At 37.0% G+C, this 25,411-nt stretch overlaps 1 protein-coding gene and 1 pseudogene across 2 annotated transcripts; both read right to left on the bottom strand.

The window, feature by feature from the left end:
- Positions 1-286: 286 nt before the first annotated feature.
- LOC149203587 (uncharacterized) lies at positions 287-20,078 on the bottom strand. Of its 2 annotated transcripts, XM_089403502.1 has the most exons (4): positions 18,973-20,078; positions 3,011-3,132; positions 2,803-2,903; positions 287-832 (listed from the first exon to the last, which is right to left on the bottom strand). In XM_089403502.1, exons 1-3 carry the CDS (start codon positions 19,820-19,822, stop codon positions 2,844-2,846), a joined length of 1,032 nt encoding a protein of 343 aa, XP_089259628.1. In that variant the 5' UTR covers positions 19,823-20,078; the 3' UTR covers positions 287-832; positions 2,803-2,843. The 2 variants fall into 2 exon arrangements, with proteins under 2 accessions (XP_089259628.1, XP_089259627.1); XM_089403501.1 differs by lacking the exon at positions 287-832 and having other exon boundaries at positions 2,562-2,903.
- Positions 9,890-10,379, bottom strand: LOC149203588 (eukaryotic translation initiation factor 5A-like; annotated as a pseudogene).
- Positions 20,079-25,411: the final 5,333 nt, after the last annotated feature.

Here is a 25,411-nt window from a genome sequence, read left to right as displayed (position 1 = left end):
ACTTTTTCCTACCTATGATGTCAATCAAGTATAGAACTTTTTCCTATTGACGAATGAGTGAAATTTTCATCTTATTTGGCCTCATACCGAGGCAAGTATGAGGCTGAACTTAGAATAAGTATGGGCAAATGAGAAAAGTTCATGTTCACACAAACTAATGTTAGCATTAATTTTTTGAACATTAGATGCTATGATATATTTGAAAACTAATTTTTTGAACATTAGATGCTATGATATATTTGAAAACTATGGCTCCCAAAAAGCCTTAAGATAAAATAGTGTCCATTGCTTTTTTAACATTAGATGCTATGATATATTTGAAAACTATGGCTCCCAAAAAGCCTAAGATAAAATAGTGTCCATTGCTTTGTACCCACCGGTTATGTCTGGTTCTGTCTGCATATAACAGGTGTCATACAGGTTAACAGGTTGCATACCAAGTGCCACACTATAACATTTGTCACAGTCATAAAACTTCCATCGCATAGCATTGTCATTGTTGCAGAAGCAAACATGAGCAGCGCAAGAAAACAGGTGTCATACAGGTTAACAGGTTGCATACCAGGTGCCACACTGTAACATTTGTCACAGTCATAAAACTGCCATCGCATAGCACTGTCATTGTTGCAGAAGCAAACATGAACAGCTCAAGAAAACAAGAATGGTTATCCAAACAATAATTGCTATCAGGTTGTAGTCGCTCTAAGGCTGTGGGTGATCTCTGATCTCTACTGAACTGACGCTGTGGGTGATCTTCGAAAATGAATAATGATAGACTGCTCACCCTGACTTTTGTTGAAGTTCTGCTGAAGTCCTCCTCCCTCTGCTCAGCCTGAGTTCAAAGCGGATTTCTGTCAGGTATTTTGCATTTGCTCTGCAATTCTCCATAATCAATTTGTATCCCCGTAGCATCCACAACAATTTTAGCTCAATAAAGCCCAGGAATATTGTCACCATTCAGACTTCAAAGCACAAAGCATTCAGACTTCAAAGCTCAACGCTGGTTTCTGACTGAATTAGTATAAAAATGAATTTTAACAGCGGTAACATAATTATTTTGCTACAGAATTAAACAAAATAACTTTAAACTAGGATCAATTCCCTTCGAATCGAGAGGGTTTCTAAACATTAGAGGGTAAATGAGAATCAATCCATCCCAATATAAGCCAATATTCAAATATGCATTCTTTAATATCTATCTGGATTAAGTTACACAGTAAAAAATTCAAAATAAACAAGAAAGCAGGAACACCCTACTGCTACTTCCTGCACCTTCCTAAAAACTAATAGAATCAATTAATATGAGGCATTGATAAAAAAAAATATTTAGTCACTTCACAATAAGTACTTGCCCTTCACCCCATAGAGTAACCACTTGAGGTCTTTGCAAAGCACCGTATTCTTTTGAGTCAAATTCATGGATCTTTGTAATTGCAGAATACCACTTTCTTTGCTTTCAGCTCTTGTGGTGATTTGTACCCTCAACATGTCAAGGCCAAGAACTCAATTACAAATTGTTGCCTCATTTAGCATACTAAAGATCAATGCTAGAGATCGACCTGAAGATTTCTGGGAGCAATTGCAATATCAACCAGGCACACAACCTTTTAGTTAGCTGTGATTCCCACCGTCTATCCCCCATTGTCAGTCGTCCTACTTTTTGCATACATTGGGCCTTCTGCATGGGCATTTACACGGCTACCACCATTTCACTGTGAGCAGGGGCATTGCACAGAGAGATATTGACATGCTTCTTCGACCTTGCTGGCATGCTAGGTTCTGCATCTGCATCTAATGCACTAAACCCTGACCCCCTTCACTCAATTTAGTAGTGCATTGCTTTGCCCCCTTTCGCTGGATTTAGTAGTGCATTGCTTTGCTTCATATCAATTCATATATCAGACGAGATTCATATCAATTCATATATCAGACGAGATTGGGTAATTGAACGAGGAAGGGTCTTAAAGGTTACAGAGAATATTATCACATCTCAGGTTGGTTCGTTAAAGGATAGGTTAATAGGCCGTAAAGAGGCATGTGTCATACATGCAGGTGGGTCACACATATGGCACTGTGCATGGTGATCATGGCGACAAGTAAAATGGGGCCCATGACAAGTGGAATGGTAAACTAAATAAATATCATCAATTGGTTACACGGTTAATCATATCATTTTATTCTGTTTCTAGATCTGTTGAGACAGAAGTATCACCTATAAGTTTTGGGTGAGGTTTATTCATCATTTTTTAATATCTATAGTTAGAGTTCATCTGCGTTGATTAAAGTTTTCATGATTGCCTGTCCTCATGCAACCAGGCAGTTAGCTTCGAGGAAGGAGACCGACCTAACTCTTTTCTTTTCAAGTTACATCCTCTGCTGTGGGCCATCATGAACAGATCAAGGTCGATACGAAAGCGGAATCAAGATTTGGAACTGAGGCTAGGGCAGTCTGAGTTAGAAAAACAGAACACATTGTTGACTAACCAAAATGTTCCATTGGGCAACTTCATCGTTGTTGAAGATGATGGTGATGAAGTTCAGCTATCGTCCACAAGAATATTTGGTCATTATGGAGTTCGGCTACCATCTTCAAGGCTCTCTGTACAAGTATGTTCCTGTTATGATCTAGTTCCATATTTTGTATTATGTAGTTGCTTTATTCTTAAAGTGTTCTTCTGATAGTGCTAGATGGTCATCAATGTTTTGCAAGATTGAAACTCTGTTATCTTATATGTGTCTTCATTTCGAGGTTAAATTTGTAATTGTATTAACAGAAGTTAAAAGCTAGCATTAGTTATGTACCCACGAATCTCCCAAACATGAAAAGGTTTCAAAATAAATTATTATGAACTATTGACCGGTTCCAAAGCTTCAATCATCACAACACTGTTCCCTCTGATGACCTGCACATAAAAAACAAAAAAAATGAATCTCCTCGTAAATTGAATTTAGTTAATTCTATAGAACATTGAAACATTTGAAAACGACATGAGAAAGAGGAAAAACCTACCACCATGCCTATCTCATTTCTTTCATTGCCATTTACTTCTACAGTACCATCCAGGACTAAATTCATGAACTGGTCAAATCTTCGTACAGTACCAACCACCACTCTGTTGGCATTCAACTTTACTGAATTCAGAAATTAATTTTCAATATATTAGAAAAGTGAAACAGTAACTAAAAAATAACTGCCTACTCTTATTCTATACCTCTATTGTGTTTAGGCAAGCAAATTTGTCATGTACAGATATCATGGCAAAATATAGAAGCCATTGAATTCATAAATTTAAAGAGATCAAAATGCCTTTCCTTGCAAACAAAAAACAATGGAATTAGATGTCAGACTTCTTATCATGCAAAAGAAATTAAAGTATCATTGAAAATGCAATCTACGAGTAAAACAGAGAAGGCAACATCATCACAGCCATAAGCAAGCAAAAGGGATAAAATGTACGGTAAATAACTATCTACAAATTAATAAACACTAACAAAAATGTTTATCAGACAGCACAATTTGTTTATTGGGATTCCCACGTGTATCAATCAAGTCAGAATGGAACAGGAAAATAAATTGCAAAACTCTAAACTATGTAATAGTTACCCAGAAAGGGTGAGAAACCATAAATATTCTACAGTAACATCATATACATTCTCAAGGGAAAGAAATTATATCTTCTGAAGATGTCATAAGTCAACTTTTTCATCTAGCTGAGGGAGAAGGGATAATTTAGCAAGCACCTATATTCATTAGAGATTGTCTTAAGCACAAATCCTTGAAAACATTATGTAAAATACATTCTTGGCCCTGAATCCCTAAGACATGTGAATAGCGTCAAGGAAGATAAATGCACCCAAGCTAAAGATGAAGGCTTGGGAAATGGTTTTAATCTTAATGGCATTGAAAATATCTTAATCTTGACTAGGCAAAGAACTATTTATTGCACTCCAAATTTACAAGGATTGGGAAATCACTAAAATATTGCTGAGCATGGCAGTTAGATTTCATTATCATCATCTAGTTGCTCTATTCAATCTGGTTTATTTCAATAGAAGATGAGAACGTTAGTTTGCAAAGATTGAGTAATGTCGTAAACATGAAGTATGTAAGCAAATTCGTGCAGTGTAACATGCACAAGCTATTAGGAGAGAATGAGAGCTCTATTCTGCTTTTACCAGTGTTTGCTTAACACATTAGAGGAAGATATATTTTCTAGGAGGAACTAAAGGCACACTATGCTATAAAGAGAATTAATTTCTCAAGCAAGATCTCAAGAACTTGTGAAGTAACATCTTGTATTCAAACAATGAGAAAAAATAATTGCTGACAGACTAGAGGCAGGAAAGTTAATACAATCAATGCCCAGAGGTGTCAAAACCCAGATATGTAAAGCATATTACTTAGTTCACCCTTTTCATCGATAGCCTCACTGATCACATTTATGATGTGACCAATAGTTGCCCTGCCAACATTTGTAAAGCATTTGAAAAAAAATGTATGTGGTCCTAGAGGCATGGGAAAGACCTATCTTGCATCTTGTGTCGCCTTCAACTACAAAGTCAAGAGGCATTTCATTAAAGTGTGTTGGATCACCGATGCCTGCAAAACAGATGTTGTATTCACATCCGTGGAGAAAGGCCTCATTGAACTCAAGAGGAAATACTCAGTCTTCTGCCTTCCCTCATTATTGTTGATGACATGTGGGAAGCTTCTCAAGTGGAAGGGATCCTCTGTTTTGATTGTAAGGAGCGTGGAAGAATTCTTGTGGTCACAAACGACCCACAAATTATTTCATCCATAGAGGCATGCATTTATACACTCAGTTGTCTAAAAGAAGAAGATGCTAAACACCTATTCTTTGCAATTTTTTAATAAAGGAGGTCCATTATTCTGCTTATGACTATTTAATCCAAAAAATTGCACATCTTTCTGACCATGTTGTCACATTGAGTTTTGTTCTGGTCCATTTGCATCAGCTAATGTCAAGATCTCATCAATACCTAGTTTTGTGCTCCGTCATTTTTCACTTTTCAAAACAGCCAGGTTTAAATTATAAGAAACGCTGGGACTGGAGTCTTCCAAATAATTGAAGCATTTGCTGTGGGTTTGATGGACATTTTGTCTTATAAATTCTTAGCTGCATAAGTGAGGGATGTTTTTTTTTCATATCTTTGAGTTTCATTGCTGTGGTACGCAGTTGATTCCTCCCATCCATGGATTTCCTTGAAACTTTCTGTAGGAATTGGAATGCTACCTTTCCTTATCAAGGCAAATATTGTAACTTCATATTTAAAAGGAGAAAAAAGTTACATTTTGCAAGTACAACAAGGTACACAAAGAAACCATTTGTCCTAAAATTCAAAAACAACTCCTATCCACTGTAAAATCTCATTGCCTACTGTATAAGGTCATGGAAGAGGGTCCACTGGCACCAGGGTTTCTTCAGCAGCTTCTAAACCTTTTTTTTGACAGACTGTATGCCTTTGTCTGATCAAGAACTGATTGAAGGGAGTCTGTCAGGGTAGTATACTGAGCTGTTTGTTCATTAAATCTACAAAGAACACAAAATCTTGGCCTTTGCTAACCAAAAGAATAATCTAGATTTTAGGGGTGCATTCCATTCCACAGTTGCTTTGATTCCACCACCAGCATGCTTCATTTTTCTCATTTCCCAAGAAATTGGTTGTTAACCCAGACTTACCTTACGATTTGCACTCCTAGTGTTGTTTTAGCACATCAGAACTCTTCTTCCATACTCAGCCTTATTGAACAGGTTTGCAATTTTTGAATAAAGGAGGTCCACTATTCTGCTTATGACTATTTAATCCAAAAAATTGCACATCTTTCTGACCATGTTGTCACATTGAGTTTTGTTCTGGTGCATTTGCATCAGCGAATGTCAAGATCTCATCAATACCTAGTTTTGTGCTCCGTCATTTTTCACTTTTCAAAACAGCCAGGTTTAAATGATAAGAAAGGCTGGGACTGGAGTCTTTCAATTTTACGGGCCCACCTTGACTGGCCCCACCAGACCTTCCCCGAACCTTTCAGTCGAGAAAGGGAGATGTCCGTTGGAAGGAGGTTCTGCCTTAGGTAGTAAGAATGAGGGTAATGGCTAGTGTTCTAGAGGTTATATAAATGTGATAAAAAGCTTCAGCAGTTGGCTTCTGTCTATTCTGTTCATCCAACTTCCACCTTCCTCCTTAATGTGTCCGTCCAAATCAAATAAGATAAGAAATAGAGTCTCCACTAAAATAAGAGGAGAAAAACAAACTAGCTGTAGAGTTTCTGGTTCCGGACTTCTCTGCTGTAGTTATGTTCGTTAAGTAATCAACATGGCTCCAAATACAATGAATTAAGTGCCCAGATAGTATGTTCATCGAACCTATCAAAAGGACCTCTGTCCTGTATGGGTGGATATGTATGCTCTAGTCAATAAGACCTTCTGGCAAGGACCACCTCCTTGCAATGATAGTCTTTGTGGCAAGAGGGAAGTGCTCTGGCAATCTAAATACTATAAGGTGCTGCCATATGGAAAAATTGAAAAGTTCAACCAGCGATGATATTAAAATACTAGCAGTTGATCCACCATCACTAGCAACAGTAGATCTAGTACCAGCACTAGCAAAAACAGAGCTAGTAGTTCCAGGCGGGCTAAGTATCATTAATTGTCTCGTGGTACTAGGAGCCACTCAAGCATGAAAACTATCCTCGGTGTCTCGTGGTACTAGGAGCCACTCAAGCATGAAAACTATCCTCGGTCCACATACAACTGAAGGTACTGGCTCAGGAATAACTGTTACTTACCAGAACTGATCTTATCATATTCTCACTATGAATATGATCTCAGCAAGTCTTGTCATGCTTTCTTTAAGGCTCTAGTCAAGCTAGATGTAACCATCCAGCCCAATGGGAAGAACTTTGCAAGTGAGCATATATCAGGCTCACAAAGTCATATACTAGGACCAAACCTGAACACGCGACAAAGGCATACGAAGAGGCGGTGGTTCACCCTGTTTACTCAGTTGAAGCAACAGAAGCATAAGTAGTTGAATCAGCAACAGTTTAGGCGGAGGCTACTACAGCTTCAGAACCATGACAAAATACTCCTATAAATAGACTATATTTATATATCATTGGCAAAAAATACAGTGAAGAGTTCAGGCAGAGGCTACGACAGCTTCAGGACCGTGACAAAATTTGCAGTGAAAATTTCAGACAACATATTCCTAATCCTACTGTGTCGTTCCATCATTGTTTATTCCTCTGTTGCGAGTTGTTATAGCACTAGGTTCAACATCCTCTTATGGAAACTAGTGCTCCCAGGTGAATTCAACCTTAATTTCATCCAATATATAGTCAAGAACGACGATTTCAATGCGGAATTCTCTTTGTATATGTTCTAGAATATCCTGCAACATAACTATCTGTGTCTTAACTGCTATGCCTCAAGACAAAGATCCAGGTAAACTAGAAGACCTTCATTGGCTTTCAATAATTTCCCCAGAATACAATGGATAGTTTTGCTCGTTATGGCTTAGACAGTAGTATTAATATGTTCCATGATGATGTTATACGAAGATTTACTCCTTGTCTCCATAATAGTACCAAATCTGTGATATAAATTTTTTGTGTAGGAATTCTTGCTGGGAAAGGTAGCTTCTTTGCAAACTTACAGAGGATATGCTGATGACTTCATCTGCTCTCTCATGCCAGAAACATCTGATGAGCATGTACCATTCACACCAGGTTGTATATCTTCACAAATATAATTAGCATAGATACTTTTTTACTCTAAAATTGGGCATAATCCTGTCTGAGATCTTACCAGGTTGTAACAGAATCTGGCTTCTCTGAGTGCAATAAACCATCATCTTCTTAAAATTTTGTTGGTGTTCCTAGTGGTGCATTGGGTGAATCATAAGTTAAGAAAGTTAATGTATGAGTACTGTAACAGGTGGACTTATCTACAAGCCAGGAGGGAGCAACATGCAACATGTTACAGCCATATCATTTCTACTTTTAGCCTATGCTAATTATTTGGGCCATTCTTCTGAAGTTGTTCAATGTGGTAGCATCCAAGTCACTCCTTCTAGACTCAGAACAGCTGCCAAGCGCAAGGTTCTACTCCAGATTTGTCATTGGAATCCAAACTTGATAACAAAATATTGCATCAAACATAATGGAAGCCTGGTTATTGTCAGTACTAAACTGATATTGTGGCTGGCTGTGTATGCAGGTGGACTACATACTGGGGGATAATCCTCTAAAGCTTTCGTACATGGTGGGATATGGTCCTCGCTTTCCCCAATATATTCATCACAGGGGCTCATCATTACCCTCTGTTACAAAGCATCCCAATCACATAACATGCAAGGGTGGCTCCCAATTCTTTTTCAGCAAAAATCCCAACCCAAATCTCCACATGTTCACACAACTATTGCTTGGCATTATATAGCCACTACTATGTTTCTAATTTTCTTTGTCACCATCTGCCTCAATCATCATGCTTATGCAATCGGCCTCATACCTTTTACAAATCAAACCTTATACCCAGCCATAAAATCTTGATGACAAATTATTTGGGCCTAGTCTACTCAATAATACCATCAATTGCATTGTGGAAGGGTGCTCATAATATGGGCATTATAGTTTATTGCTAAATATCATTGAGCCATTCTAGCTCCTTGATTTTGTATAATCAGAATTCATACTTAAGGAGAGTTTGCTGGCTTCGCTTGTTTAAGTAAGGAATTGAAATAAGAAAGGCCTATTAAAAAGGGAGTGGCTCTTCTTCTATTGTATGCAATTTAATAAAGAAGGCACCCAACTAACCTCTCACTTCCAACTAATTATCTTTAGTTCTTCTTAGAAAGTCTTCCATATGAGGCAAACTGTGCCAGCGGACTGAAGGGAGACTAACTGCTATCAGACTGATTGTGAGTGTTAAGGCGGCTTCTAAGGCTTGCTATTACCTATTCTCTTACTTACATAGGGTAAATTGTTGCAAGCTGTGCTTGAATTGACTGGATCATATCAGACTGGTGCTGGATCAACTGGTTTTTACATAGGTGCATGGTTGCCACTAAAGCATGGTATTTGCAAGGGACCATTCGTGAACGGTTCAGTTGGCTGTCTGCTTATCGTTCTTTATATCTCGCTAGTCACATTATGACTAGTTCAGCGCTGAAGCCCAGCTTTCCGCCCTTGCAGGGACTAGCTGCTACGCGGCTGATCTTGTTATTCATGAAATATAGTTCTTCCGAGGATTTTTGAAAATTTAGGAAAGAAGATCTTGTTATTCATGAAATATAGTTCTTCCGAGGCTTTTTGAAAATTTAGGAAAGACCCAAAAGCCCGAAGACCCTTCTCACCTAACACATTCTCAATAGATTCAAGGATCTCAATTCACTCCCTTGCAAAACACACGCAAATATTGACATAACCTTAAAAGCCTCACCTTAAACCTTCCTACAATAAAATCTGCAAGATCTACATTTTTCAGATGTTTCTGAACCCCATCAATATTCTCTTTGCAAGAGCGGCAACACCAAGACAAAGCTTCAGTTGTTGAAGCTTATTTTCACACAGGCTAACAAAACCATCCTGCAAGTAACATGAGGGACATCGCAGTTGTGTGAAGATGGCACAATATCTTCCAGAGACCCAAGCACAGAAACAAAATCATAGAATTATTTCAGACTGCTTAGCACACAATGGCATGGATATCACTCCACCTGCCTCTAAAGCATATGTGCATTCAGAATATAGATATATTTTCCAGAAATATTTGATATTCTAAAAGAAAAGAAATCAAGAGGTAGAGAGTTTGCCAAGATTCAGCAGTCCAGACATATTAGTGTATGGTCCAGACATATTAGTGTATGATTATTTTGGACCAATATCTTTCAGGGAACAAATTTGTCCTCTCCCATTGCAGACATAACAGTTACAATAAGGTCTTTCCCTCCTCAAATCCAGCTTTGATCTGGGCCAGCAGCTGCTCATCAGTAGGCAGCTTAAGATCATCCTTGGTCTGCTCAGATTCAGTCAACGAGCTAACAAAACCAACCTACGAGTCACATGAGGGACATCGCAGTTGTGTGAAGATGGCGCAATATCTTCCAGCTTTTTACCACTGAAGATGTCAATTCCTACATCACGATGGCCTTGAAGATGTCAATTCAACTGAAGAATTTTTTACCACTAAAATATCAATTCCACTGAAGAATTTTTTACCACTGAAGGTGTCAATTCCACTGAAGATGGCCTTGATCATGATGTAGCCGTTCTTTCAGATGGTGCCGACCTGCTGAGGGAATGTTTTGGAGGTTCCTACATCGGCCTTGGACTCGAACCGGTGGTCATCATCCGACATTGTTGTTAGTTTGACAACGAATTATGTAATTTTGGGTAAAATTTAACTAGTCAGTTCTATACCGAAATGTTAGTTATGTAATGGAGGTGGATGGTATAAAACTAGTGAATGCCCGAGAAATGTAATCATGGAGAATCATTGTTGAATTAATAGATTCCAATCCCTTGCCCCATGGATGTTTCCTTGACACCCTGTCGAGGTTTTACCACGTAAATCCTGTGTGTCTATTTGTGTGTTTGGTTTCCAGTTAGTTATGTTGTTTTCTTGGTCAATATATAATTGAATGTGTGTAATTCTTTCCTATTATTTCTCCTATTCGACCAACAAGTGGTATCAAAGCGTGAGTTAAGTTGAGGAGACGCTGCATAGGAAGGCTGGCTGGGTCATTTGTTTCAGTGGACGACTGCTGCGTGTTATCACTCTATCCAGAACCGTCGAGAGGAGGGTGGTATCTGCGTGGAACAGTGTACAAGGAGGAGTGCTCTCTGCGTTGGACAAGAGCCGTGCTCTCTGCGTGTAAAATCGAGGACCGTCAAGGAAGCCAGAGCCGTTGAGTTGAGGGAGGCCAAACCCTGATTTGAGTGCTCTCTGTGTGGACCACCGTTGCTGCTCGTTGCTGGCCCTGTCCATATGTCCAGAACCTGCGTGGAGCAAGAAGGCCTGTTCCGGAACCGTCGAACTGCATGCGTGAAGATTGCAGGGGAAGAATCCAGACCGGAATCTGCCTACATGAGGCCAGTTCGTGAGGCCAGTTTCTTTTTTTTTAATTCAGAGGCGGCGTGAGAGCCTGCGTGAGGCCAGTTTTTTGGAATACAGAACCTGCTTGAAGATCTGGAGCCTGCGTGAAGATTTTTTTTCAAAACTGCGTGGAACCTACGTGAGAGGACGCTGCCAGACCAAAGTGTTGCCGAACCCTCTGTTGTTGACGCTGTCAAACCTGCAGAGTGAAGAGGAAGACCCTTTGTTCTGCATATTGCTGATCTGCGTGAAGAAGAAGACCCTCTGTTCTGCGTCTTGCTGAGGCCAGAGTTGTTGTCCAGCGAAGAAGAAGACCCTCTGTTCTGCGTGTTGCTGATCCTGTCTGCGTGCGAGGAAAATTGGCTGCCAGACCTGCATGGAAGAGGCCAGAGCTGCTGTCCAGCGAAGAGGAAGACCCTCTACCCTGCGTGCTGCCAGAACCTGTTCGGCAAAGGTGGATCCAGGTATTTTTTGAAAGAAATTTTGCCTCAGAAAATTTTTTTAAGAAAGTGGTGAAAATAAAGTTTTTTTTAGATTCTGAAAATAAAGGGTGGATGTGAGTAAATTGAAGGAAAGATTTCATTTAAATTGAAGAAAAACAAAGGGTTGAGAAAGACAAACAAAAATTATATATATATAAACCCTAGAAAGACTGAAACCCTAGGAAGGAGGAAAAATGGCCAAGATGTCGAATGCGAAATTCAAGGTGGAGAAATTCACCGACAAGAGCAATTTTGCTCTTTGGAAACTGAAGGTTAGGGATCTGCTTGTGCAACAAGGGTTGCACAAGGCATTGGATGGGGCAACTAAGAAACCTACAACCATGACTACTTCAGACTGGGAGGACTTGGATGCCCGAGCTCTCAGTACCATCCGGTTATGCCTAGCGGATGAAGTTCTCTTCAATATTGTTGAAGAGACTACAGCTTCAGGATTGTGGGAAAAACTTGAAAAACTCTATATGACAAAGTCATTAACCAACAGAATTTATCTGAAAAGACAGTTATACAGTCTTCGAATGAAAGAAGGTTCAAACGTTGCAGAACATTTGAATGTTTTTACTACACTTATATGCCATTTAACAGATATGGAAGTTAAAATACAGGAAGAAGATAAAGCCATAACCTTGCTGTGTTCTCTCCCTGAATCATGGGATCACTTCGTAACTTCAATTAGCTTGAGCACTGTTGATTCTTTGAAGTTTGAATCAGTCGTGGGAGCTCTCCTGTCTGAAGAAGTACAAAGGAAATCCAGTACTGACACAGCTGCATCAGAAGCGATGGTAGCTAGAGGACGCTCAAAGGAAAGAGGAGAAAAACCAAGGGGGTCTTCCAGATCAAAATCGAAGGGAAAGAAGTGTAAGGCAAAATGTTGGAACTACAATAAAATTGGACACTTGAAGAAAGACTGTTGGAAACGAAAGGAATCTGAAAACCAGAAGAAGGAAGCGAATCAAGTCGATTCAAGTATGATAGACGAAGTTTTATCTGCTGAAGAATTATGTACGATAGATGAAACTTCACCTGAATGTAATGTCTCTCAAGGTTTAGATAGCTGGCTGTTAGACTCTGGTGCTTCGCATCACATGTGCCCACATAGAAATTGGTTTACTTCGTATAAAAATGTAAACGGTAGTTCTGTGTTTATGGGTAACAATGTGTCATGTCAGACTGTTGGGATGGGAGATATCAGGATTAAGATGTATGATAACACAGTTAGAACATTAACTAGTGTTAGACATGTACCTGATTTGAAGAAAACTTTGATTTCTTTGGGAGTGTTGGATTCAAATGGTTATAAGTTTACAGGTCAAGATGGCGTCTTGAAAGTCTTTAAAGGAGCCCTAGTGGTTATGAAGGCAGAAAAGGTCGGAAATCATTTACAGGTTAAAAGGAAGTACTCAGATCAGTGAAGCAGTGGTTGCATCAGAAAAGGAAGAAGCAAGTACTCGTCTATGGCATCAGCGATTGGGTCATATGAGCGAGAAAGGTCTTCAGATACTGATGAAACGTAAATCTCTTCCCGATTTGAAATCCTTGAAGTTTGATTTCTGTAAACATTGTGTAAATGGAAAACAGTGTAAACAGAGATTTAAAGTTGGAAATCATAATAGTAAAGATGTTTTAGACTATATTCATTCTGATCTGTCGGGACCATCCCCTGTTGTGTCATATGGAGGTGCACTGTATTTTTTAACGTTTATTGATGATTACTCCCGTAAAGTTTGGGTCTATATGCTAAAAAGGAAAGCTAATGTATTAAATGTCTTTAAACAATTTAAAGTAATGGTAGAGAAAAGAACAAGCAAATCTATTAAATGTTTAAGAACTGACAATGGTGGTGAATTCACTTCAGTTGAATTTGAACAATACTATAAGGATGAGGGAATTATTAGACACAAAACTGATGTTTATACTCCTCAGCAAAATAGTGTCGCTGAGCATATGAATCGGACTCTTATGGAAAGAGCCAGAAGCATGATCAGCAATGCTAACTTGCAAAAGGAGTTGTGGGCAGAAGCAGTATCTACTGCTTGTTATTTAGTTAACAGATCACCTTCAGTAGTGACAGGTCAGTCTTGTGACTATTCACATTTGAGGATATTTGGCTGTGATGCTTATTCTCTTATTCCGAAAAATCAGCGTTCAAAATTAGATCCAAAGTCAAAATGTTATGTCTTTGTTGGGTATGACTATGCAGTGAAAGGATATAGGTTGTGGGATCCTACATTGCGGAAGATAGTCATTAGTAGAGATGTAACATTTGATGAATCCTCTCTTTTAATATCAAATGTTGAAAGAATTGAACAGAAACAGGTATCGCCAAATCAACGAGTTCAGTTGGAGGCTAGACCTTTCGGTGACAGTCAAAAGGAAGGAGAGACTTCTGGAGAAAAAGGTGTTGAAGACACAAAGGAAGCCATTGAAGCTTTTGAACCAGTTCAAGTTTCTGAACCAGTTCAGCAACCAGTCGCTCTAAGAAGATCTACAAGGGAAAGGAAAACTCCCAAAAGGTATGAAGATTCTGCTTCATCTTTTGCTTTGATTACTGAAAATGGGGAACCTTCTTGTTATCAGGAAGCAGTAGATGATACACATAGCGAAAAATGGAAAACGGCTATGGAAAAAGAAATGGACTCCTTAGCCAAGAACAATACCTGGGATCTTGTAGAGCTTCCTGAAGGGAGAAATGTTGTTGGATGCAAATGGGTCTTCAAGCTGAAACGGAAAGTTAATGGAAGTATCGAAAGGTATAAGGCGAGACTAGTAGCAAAAGGGTATTCTCAGGTTGAAGGTATAGACTTTCATGAGATTTTTTCTCCAGTTGTAAAACTTGTTTCTATTCGTACTGTGTTGGCACTAACTGTGTTACTTAATCTTGAGTTAGAACAGTTAGATGTTAAAACAGCTTTTCTACATGGTGATTTGAATGAAGAGATATATATGGAACAACCAGAAGGTTTTGTACAAGGTCGCAGCAGAAGATTAGTTTGCAAGCTCAGGGAATCATTGTATGGTCTGAGGCAGTCTCCCGAACAATGGTACAAGAAGTTTGATTCCTTCATGGTGAGCCAGAACTTTATAAGAAGTGAGTATGATCATTGTGTATACTTCAAAAGTTTCAATGACATATTTATTATCTTAGCTTTGTATGTTGACGATATGCTTATTGCAAGCAAAAGCATGGAAGAGATCAATAGGTTAAAGGCTCAACTCTCTAAGACGTTTGATATGAAGGATCTTGGAGCAGCAAAACATATCTTGGGCATGGAGATACACAGAGACAAGAAAAATGGTAAGCTTTGGTTGTCACAACAAAAGTATGTGGAGAAAGTATTTGAAAAGTTCTCTATGAACAATGTGAAACCTGTTAATGTTTCACTAGCTTCCCATTTTAAGCTTTCTTCGGTTTTGAGTCCTAGAGCTGATGAAGAAAAGCAATATATGTTTCATGTACCATATGCAAACACTGTAGGCAACTTAATGTATGCGATGGTATCTACAAGACCTGACATTTCACATGCAATTGGAGTTGTCAGCAGGTTCATGGCAAATCTAGGGAAAGAACATTGGCAAGCAATGAAATGGGTGCTTCGATATCTAAGAGGCACAAGTGACCATTGCATCGTCTTTAATGGTAGTGAAGGATCAGTCTGCGGATATGTAGAGGCTGACTATGCAGGTGATTTGGACAAAAGAAGATCTGCTACAGGTTATGTCTTTACTCTTGCAAGTGGAGCAATTAGTTGGATGTCAAAGCTTCAAGAAACAGTTGCGTTGTCCACTACCGAAGCTGAATATATAGCTGCTTCAGATGCCAGTAAAGAAGCAATCTGGTTAAAGGATCTGCTCGATGAAATTGGAAGAACGCAGGAGAAAGTGAATGTACTTTGTGATAGTCAAAGTGCTATTCACTTGGCTACAAACCCTGCCTATCACAGCAGAACCAAGCACATTGATGTAAGGTATCATTTTCTGAGACATGTGATCGATGGCAGAAAAGTAGCTCTTCAAAAGGTCCATACACGAGAGAATTGTGCAGACATATTCACAAAGCCAGTTACAGTAGAGAAGCTGCGGTGGTGTTTAGCTTCTCTTGGCTTGCAGAAAAGATGATGAATGGGCATGGGCAAGGGATTAGGAAAATTGTTGTCAAGGTGGAGTTTGTTAGTTTGACAACGAATTATGTAATTTTGGGTAAAATGTAACTAGTCAGTTCTATACCGAAATGTTAGTTATGTAACGGAGGTGGATGGTATAAAACTAGTGAATGCCCGAGAAATGTAATCGTGGAGAATCATTGTTGAATTAATAGATTCCAATCCCTTGCCCCGTGGATGTTTCCTTGACACCCTGTCGAGGTTTTACCACGTAAATCCTGTGTGTCTATTTGTGTGTTTGGTTTCCAGTTAGTTATGTTGTTTTCTTGGTCAATATATAACTGAATGTGTGTAATTCTTTCCTATTATTTCTCCTATTCGACCAACAATTGCTCCCCTTCCTCGTGACAATAACAACACACCCCATTCTCACCCAAAAGCAAACCAGACCAGACACCAACTGCCATGTTTCTCAACGCATTTTTGACAACATCAATCCCTTCTTCAGAAATGAATTTTTCATAAATATAGCTTATTATTTATCACAGCTATATTTGATAACATTTTAAAAGAAACGAAACCATTCTTTATAGATTTGTCAATCTGGTTACATCGATTGTTGACAGTTTTTTATATGAATATTCGCTGCAAAGTGCTATTACAGATGGATACTCGGAGATTTTTTGAGTTATGGGTTAACGACGCCTTGAAAGACATTGTGAAGCTTCTTGATATGTGCAATGTCGTTATCTATAAAATTCCTGATGTGAAACGTTACCAGATGATGCTTCAAAGCGCCACTCACTCTCTGGATCATGCAGGATGGACATCAGTAAGATGAGTGAGGCCCGCTTGTAAAGGCAACCAATATGTTGGTCGACTACAAACGTGCCATCACCAATGTTAATGCCAAATGCAATCCTTCCACTTCTACTTCGAGAGCGAGAGGTATTGTTCGTGTTTCTACGTGGTAAAAATTTATTAGACGAAAGAGAGGAAAATCCAGCACTAGAGGTATTGTTCGTGCTTCTACGTGGTAAAAATTTATTAGACGAAGGAGGGGAAAATCCACAGATTTCACTGGCCAGATTTACCTAGCCAAACTTATAATAGGAACACCTTCCGCGTAAATATAAAATAATTTAATTTTAATGAAACAAGTTTAAAAATTGATTTAATTTTAATGAAACAAGTTTTAAAAAATGTATTTGAAATTTTAGGAAAAGACAACTCATACCATAATAATAATAATAATACATGCACTAATATATTGAGGCCTTTCACAGGTCCTTGTGATCTATTTTAGGAATCTGTAAACTCCAAAAAACATGTATTTGAAATTTTGGGAAAAGAAAACTCATATAGTAATTATAAGACATACAATATTACATTGAGGTATTTGGACAAAGCCTTGTGACCTATTTTGGGAATCTATAAACTCCATAAAATGGCTTTCCTGTGTTGGAGGACATGCCCATTACCCAACATCTTGCTTTGTCCCAAATGATGAACATAGCAACGACTCCACCAAATCCGATCCCTAATCCCAATGACAATGCTAACAAGGACACTTTTTCATTGGCATAGCTCAACAATCCCCTTTTAGCATTACTATTATTGCTATTGCCTCCAACGATTGTTCTCTTTGGCTTATCATTTTGCTTGCATGTTGGTAGAGGAAGCCCACATAAGCATTCATTCTTGTCAAAAGATGTTACATTGAAAGTGGAAAATTGTGTCCCTGTTGGAATTGGGCCACAAAGGTGGTTATATGAAACATCAAAAGAAGCCAACATTGATAACTTAGAGAGAACTTCAGGAATAAGTCCAGTCAAATTATTTTTTGACAAGTCCAATTGCTCCAAAGAAGGTATCTCGCTGAGAGATGCAGGAATCTGTCCTTCCAATTGATTTCCTGATAAATTTAGTAGGCATAAGCTACTCATGTTTCCTATATTTGTAGGGATTTGTCCTGTAAGATTATTACAAGACAACTCAAATATAGTGTTTGTAGGCAATAGATATGACACATTATACTCAATTCCTTTGATGTCAATAATAAATTCATCATCTAATTCATCATTATTCGACACATTTGCAAAGCCAGTGAGCCTCTCAAGATGTGTTAGTATCCTTCCACTGAATTTGTTGTTGGATAAATCCAACACATGCAACCTGGTAAGTTTTGTGATGTGTTGAGGAATACAACCATGCAGATTATTATAACCAAGGATTAAAGCTTCCAAGTACTGAAAAGATGTGACGTATTGAGGAAGCTCCCCCGTCAATCCATTTTTCCTTAGATCCAGAAGCCAAAGCTGCGTACAATTGGCCAAAGATGCAGGCAATGTCCCAATGAAGTTATGAGAGTGAGCAGAGAATATTGTCATACCAGTACAATTGCCAATGCCATTAGAAATCAGTCCCTCCAAGTTGTTTTCTGATAAATCTAATGTGTCTAATGAAATCAAACCATTAATACTCTCAGGTATACTCCCCGAGATACTGTTATTATATATGGTTAGTTCATAGAGAGAGCTTAAATGGCCTATGCTATTTGGAATATGTCCAATTAACTTGTTCGAATGCAACTTTAAGTATTCCAACCAATGAAGCTTTCCTATGGCTCTTGGAATTGTGCCTCTCAAATTATTGTTTGAGAGCTCAAGATATTGAAGGTTCTTTAAATTAGTAATGGCTTTAGGGATGCCACCATTGAGTGTATTATGACTAAGATCTAGTTCAAACAATTGACTCAAATATTAATAGCTGAAGGAATATTGCTACTTAATGTATTATTACTAAAATCTAATTGAACCAATTGACTCAAATTGCTAAGAGTTATAGGAATGTCACCAATAAGCATGTTTGAAGAAAGATCTAGCACTTCTAACTTAGTCAAATTGAAAATAGCTTCAGGTATATTGTTAGCGAGTCTATTGAAAGAGAAATCTAAAGAGGTCAACTTGGTCAGCTTGGCAATGCATTCAGGGATATAAGTGATTTCATTGTAATTGAGATTTAAGGAGGTCAATTTGGTCAAATTGGCAATTTCTACAGGGATGTGAGTGAGTCCACTTCCGTAAAGTGCTAAGTCGGTCAGCTTGGTCAAGTTGCCAATGGCTTTAGGTAGGCTTGTTGTGAAAATAAGACTAAGTGATAGTTAAGAGAGGGGAAGCGTGAATATTCTGGGAGGAATAGAACCAGAAATACTGAAGCCAGAAATCGATAGTTGTTTAAGTTTCGTCAAATTACCTAACTGATGCGGTATATTCCCTGAAAATTCATTGCCTTCCAGAAGCAGTTTCTCTAGTTTCTGCAGCAGGCCCAAGTCAGCTGAAATAGAACCGTTGAGTGCATTGTCAATGAGGTCAAGTACTGGCAAAACTTTAAGCTGGCCCAACTCAGCTGAAATAGGACCATTCATATGTTTGCCGCTCAAATCAAGTACTCGCAATGTTTTAAGCTGGCCCAACTCAACTGGAATAAAACCCTCCATATGACTTTCAGAGAGGTCAAGTACTCGCACCGCTTTAAGCTGGCCCAACTCAGCTGGAATAGGACCCTCGAACCCACTTTCCGAGAGGTCAAGAACTCGCAAAGCTTTAAGCCGGCCCAACTCAGCTGGAATAGGACCCTCGAACCCACTTTTAGAGAGGTCAAGAACTCGCAAAGCTTTAAGCCGGTCAATCTCGCGTGGAATAGACCCGTTGAGCGCAGTGCAAGTGAGGTCAAGTACTCGCAACGCTTTAAGCTGGCCCAACTCGGGAGGAATTCTTCCCCCTAAAATCTGACCAGAAACATTTAATGTGTGCAGTAAAGACAGATTGCCGAGAGACACGGAAAGGGTACCTGAGAACCGAGAGAGGTCAATGTGGACGACTCTGCGAGTTTTGTGCCGACAGCGAATGCCATACCAAGAGCACATGTTCTGCGAGTTGTGTGCCGTCCAGTTGGAGAGCACACCTGATGGATCCGCTGTGATGGAGTTTCGGAAGGACAAGAGAGCATGGAGGTCCCTTTTCTCGTGGGCGTCCGTTGATGCTGACTCAACCATTCGTTCAGACTCAGAGTGACGTTGGAGCCCACTAAATCCACGGGGCATGTAGGAGCCCCTTCCCTGAGCATGAGCATGAGCATGGGAATACAAAGACTGATGATGATTCCACGGTGGGTCACCGTGTGATTGATAGACGTTGTTGCAGGCATATAGGCAGCAGCGATGCAGAGAAGCAGTAATTTGAGAACCTCCATCTTTTCCTTTCCAATTACGGAGCCTTTCAGAACCTCAAATTAAAAAGCCTTTCAGAACCTAGGATTACAGAAATTCAGAACCTCGAATACAGAGCGTCTCAAAGTGTGTGAGTACTTGCGTGTGCTTCTGCCTATCTACGCACACCTATATATAATATAAAAGAAAGTCGTGTTGGAGACGCGCAGCGATTTTTTGGCGAGGAATTGGTCGGTGGGGCACACAGACGACAGGAAGGCGTTGGGAAATCATCGAGACGGAGCACCTTCTGCTTTATTGAGCAGTTAGCCCCTTCCGCGTTATCCCTTTGGTGGGGGGTGTGCGGGGCCGTATTTAACGAAGAAAAAAAAAAAACTCTTTTATCGGTGTGTTTCTACCGGTTGAACCTTTAAAACTTCTATAACATATTATGATAAAATTTCATCTAATGTGAAACTTTAATTTTTTATTATATCGGAGTTTGTAAATTCGTTATAATACATCTAATAAAATTTCATCTAATGTGAAACTTTAATTTTTTATTATATCGGAGTTTGTAAATTCGTTATAATACATCTAATAAAATTTCATCTAATGTGAAACTTTAATTTTTTATTATATCGGAGTTTGTAAATTCGTTATAATACATCTAATAAAATTTCATCTAATGTGAAACTCTAATTTTTTATTATATCGGAGTTTGGAAATTCGTTTTTATTATATTATAGTATATTTATTTATTTGTCTAATAAATGATTGAGTTGGATTTTAAAATAAATATAAAATATCATGTAAGGTTAAAAATCGTTAGTGTATTAGATACGAGCAAATGGAAAAAATACTATATAAAGCAATCTTCCCTTTACTAACTATTTATAAATTATATAATTAAAAAAAAAAAAAAACTATGACTCATTTGTTGACTCATATCATATATTAATTAATTAAAATTTATATGACTCATTTGTTGACTCATATCATATATTAATTAATTAAAATTTATCATTTTAAAGTATTTTAGTTATATTTAAAAAAAAAAATTATATTTTAAATTTTATTTTAAAAATATCATTTATAAATTTAAAAAATAAAATATTATCTATTTTATTTTTGATCTTATATATCATTTAATTAAAAAATAATTTCAAATAATCATTTGTGTTTTTATATATATATGTATATTTATTTATTAATTAAAAAATAATTTCAAATAATCATTTGTGTTTTTATATATATATGTATATTTATTTATTTATTTGGTATTGTTTAATTATTAGATATTTTTAAGTTTTTGGTTGAAATTTTATTAAATAATTTTTTGTTAAGTTGTTTTTTTATTGTTGTTTAAAATGTGTTTTTGATTATATATGGATTCAACTACCCTAAAAAATTCTAGAGATACTCAGATTGTGTAGAGTTTATAACTCAAATTTATAATTTCAACAAATCTCTTCGAGATTTTGGTCAACTTTGATAAGAAAATATGCCTAAAACACTCTAAACTATATAGCTTCTAACACTGCAACTTTTTATTTTATTTTAATATTTTACACTACCTTTAAATTTTCACTAAGGAAATTCAACATAAAGTTTTGTCATTAAATTTTATTTCTTATTTTTATATATTAATGTAAAAGAAAAATATTCTATTTATATATATTAAAAATATTTTTAATTTTTCTTTCTTATTTAAAATTAAATAAATATAATCTAAAAATATATCCTTTTTAATAAAATTTAATTGAATTTAGTACTTCAATAATAATAATAATCGCAATGTCATTCAATTCCCCAACTCTTGGTGATATATTGGACATGATGAAGATGTAGTCTTACCAAGTTTACAAAAAAAATCTACATTACAGATTCAAGAGTTTTGCATTAATTTGAATAGAAATTTAAATTTTCACTTTCCAAATACAATGTAGAGTTTTAAGTTTTTAAATTTTAATTAAAAATAAATAATTTTAGCATGAATATTTCTTTAATTGAACTTGATGTTCCATCTTAACTTTACTCCTTTTCCTAGGCCATTCCATTTGATGATATTATTTGCTCCATCGAATCCATTTCTTAGAGCCTTCCCTCCCATGTAACAGAAAAACTATGGCTAAGAATGTGGTCACTCTCTGGAGTTCCAAGCTCCCTAAGCCTAACCTTCCAGAGATAAATATAATGCCCTTCCTCAAATTTTTTTTTAATGTATTTCTTCGACTCAACTCCAACCCCAATATTCTCAATCTTAAAGCCGATAAGATCAATGTGTCTATTGTTATGAATTCATCTTATTAAAGGACAATTCAATAATTGCAATACACAGTTCTGCGGAAGTTTACATCAACAATAAAAATAGATATTTTTTTAATAAGTAAATAGAGATTTAAAATTAAACAACTTTATATTTTATTTTTAATATGTGTTTGTGGTAAGCTTGGCAAGACTATATCTTTACTATGTCCAATACATCACCGTGATGGAGGTAGGAAGTAATATTTCATCTTTAATATAAGTTAAGTGAGATTAATATTTAAAAAGCAATAACAATAATTTTATTGAAATGAAATCTCTAATATTTATTCTTAAAACAAAAATAATAAAAAATAAAATGTCTATACTTATTTGTTTTCTTCTACTCATGTCAAGTCAATATATTTATTTTAATAAAAACAAGTCAATATGAGTCTCTCAGAATCATTGATAAAGATTAATAAAAATATTAAAGTCAAAAATCAAATTTTCTTTTTATTGAATACATTATCCCCAAATTTCTAATCTTTATACTTTATTTATGTCAAATCAATATACTTATTTATCATCGCTTATGTCAATTTAATACACTCATTTTAATAAAGTCAAGTCAATATGAGAGACTCTCTCCCTTTCTTCATGGTCAATATGAGTAACTAACAAGTATTGATATAATCGAAAATTGGAGGAAAAAATGCAATTTTCACTTTGCTAAAGAAATTTCCCCAAAATTTCTTGGCCCCTATGCTCCACTTATGTCCGGTCAATACATTCATTTTAATAAAATCAAGTTAATATGGACCCCTCAAGAGAATTAATAAAATATAATAAAAATATTTCAGTCCCATAAAAATTCAATTTTTTCTTTATTGAAGAAATTTCCTCCAAATTTCTTATATATCTATATATATATATATATATATATCAAATAGATACATGTATTTCCCCCACTTATGTTAATTCAATCCACACATTTTAATAAATTCATGTTAATTCGAGCAACTCGCTCCTTTTCTCCATCTTAATAAAGTTCAAATCAATAACTCACTAGCATTGATATAGTCTTTTGCAATTTTTATTTTGTTGAAGAAATTTACAATAAAAAAATAAATTTCCACTTTTGTCTAACTTTAAGTTTTTAATTTTTAACTAGAAATAAATATCAAATAAATATTTTTTTGTGATGAGAGATGTTCTCTAACCCATAATGATAGAGATGTTATAATGTAATATCTTGTAAACCTTAAGTTTTAAAAATAAAATAAAAGAAAATAATTAATAATTACAATTATCAATAAAAAAATTGATTAGGTGCAATTATATAAAAATAAAAATAAAAATAAGATATAAAATTAATAGTTATATATATAATTATTAATGAAGACCAACCTAGATCCATCTTAATTTCGGATTTACCAAATATTTTTTCATTTTAAAAGATGTTTGTATCTAGATCCATCTTAACTCTAGATTTACCAAGTGTTGAGAGGGATCAAATCCCTTTTCCTTTTAAAAGAGGTTTGTATCTCCATAGATTTGATTCCTCCTTGAATTGGTGTAATCATTAAATATGTAATATTTGATCTTTAATATAAGTTAACTAAGTTTAATATTTAAAAATTAACAATAATAATTTAGTGGAAATGAAATCTCTAATATTAATTTTTATAACAAATATAAAAAAATAAATGAGTAGCCCATTATGGTAGAGATGTTGTAATGTAATGTCCCATAAACATTTTGATTTGGTCAAAATAAAATAAAATAAAGATAAAAATAACCTTACGTTAAAATAAAAATATCTTCAAAATAAAATAATAATAATAATAATTCTACATTATTTTATTAATTTCAGTTCTTAATTTTTGTTGAGTAGTTAAGGTAGACTTGACTTGGTCAAGTTACCAGTGGCTTTTGAGCTCTAGGTTTATGACAACCCATGGCATTTACTCATGACATTCATGTGGAATATAGCTCATTTAAAGTGGAAAATTAAATCAACTTAGATTCATCTTAACTCCACATCTACTAAGCTCCTAGAGGGATCAAATTGTTTGAGCCTCTCACAAGCATTGATAAAGGCTAATAAAAATATTAAAGTACCAAAAAAATCTAATTTTCATTTAGTTGAACAAGTCATCCCCAAATTTCTTATCCTTATAGTCTAATAAAAACATGAAAGTTGGAGGTTGATACATAACTACTTGCATTCCCAACAGTACCGAGAGCTAGCGCGTGCCCAGCCTGATCGCGTCCCTGGAGATCGACTTCAACCAGCAGCGCAGCGGCCTGGGCCTTGGCCCCAGCCATGGCCCTCCCGGAATCGCCTCGGGAGGACCCCGACCCTCAAAAAGCCTTCTCAGATCTGGTGAAATCTCTCCCTCCTCAACGCCCCAGACCTGCAATCTCGAAATTTGTCAAGAAGCTAGATGTTCTTCAGGAAGTCCAGCTGCCTCCAACCCTGCCTCGCATGGCAGCGCTATCCCTTGCCGAGAAAGGACTCATAGGGCAATTTACAGGCCTTTGGCCATCGCCAAGAACAGTCCAAAGATGGGTCGAACGAAACTGGTCAGACAAGATCCAAGGGAAAATATCAATTAGGTTCTGCGGAAAAGGGTATTACACTTTCCACTTCGAATCCAAAGAGGACAAGGATTTGATCTTCAGGAACGGGCCGTACTTCATGGATTCCAGGGGTCTCTATCTCAATAAATGGACCCCAGATTTCGATCTGGAACTGGATATCCCTAGTGCCGTTCTAGTCTGGGTCCGTCTCCCTCACCTCCCTCTCCACTGCTGGGGAGACGAGTCTGTTCGGGCCATAGGGAACGTTGTTGGCAAATATATTGACCGTAGCGAGCCCAAGGACAACATGCAAGCTTGTGCAAGGATCTGTGTCGAAGTGGACCTAGGTAGAGGACTGCCTGAAGCAATAAAGTTGAAAGTGGACGACTGGAGCCATATCCAGCAACTGGATTATGAGAAGATACCATTTAAATGCAAGGTATGTCACGAATACGGACACTTTGCTAATAGATGCACTAAAATTGTTAATGCAGAGAATGATGAGCAAGATGGTCAATGGGAAACAGTCAAAAAGAAGAAATCAGCTCCTCCTCCCAAGCCTTCCATGGATTCTGAAAACCCTGGACCCTCTAATCTGCGACCTTCCTCTTCCTCTCCCTCCCCATCTGCCCCCCTCCCTCCTGAACCGCC

Source organism: Pinus tabuliformis, chromosome 2_1 (genome assembly GCF_031772625.1).
Source record: "Pinus tabuliformis cultivar Carrire ecotype Pingquan chromosome 2_1, CPIR1, whole genome shotgun sequence".
Taxonomy (NCBI): Eukaryota; Viridiplantae; Streptophyta; class Pinopsida; order Pinales; family Pinaceae; genus Pinus; species Pinus tabuliformis.
This window is presented reverse-complemented; position numbering and strand designations above follow the sequence as displayed.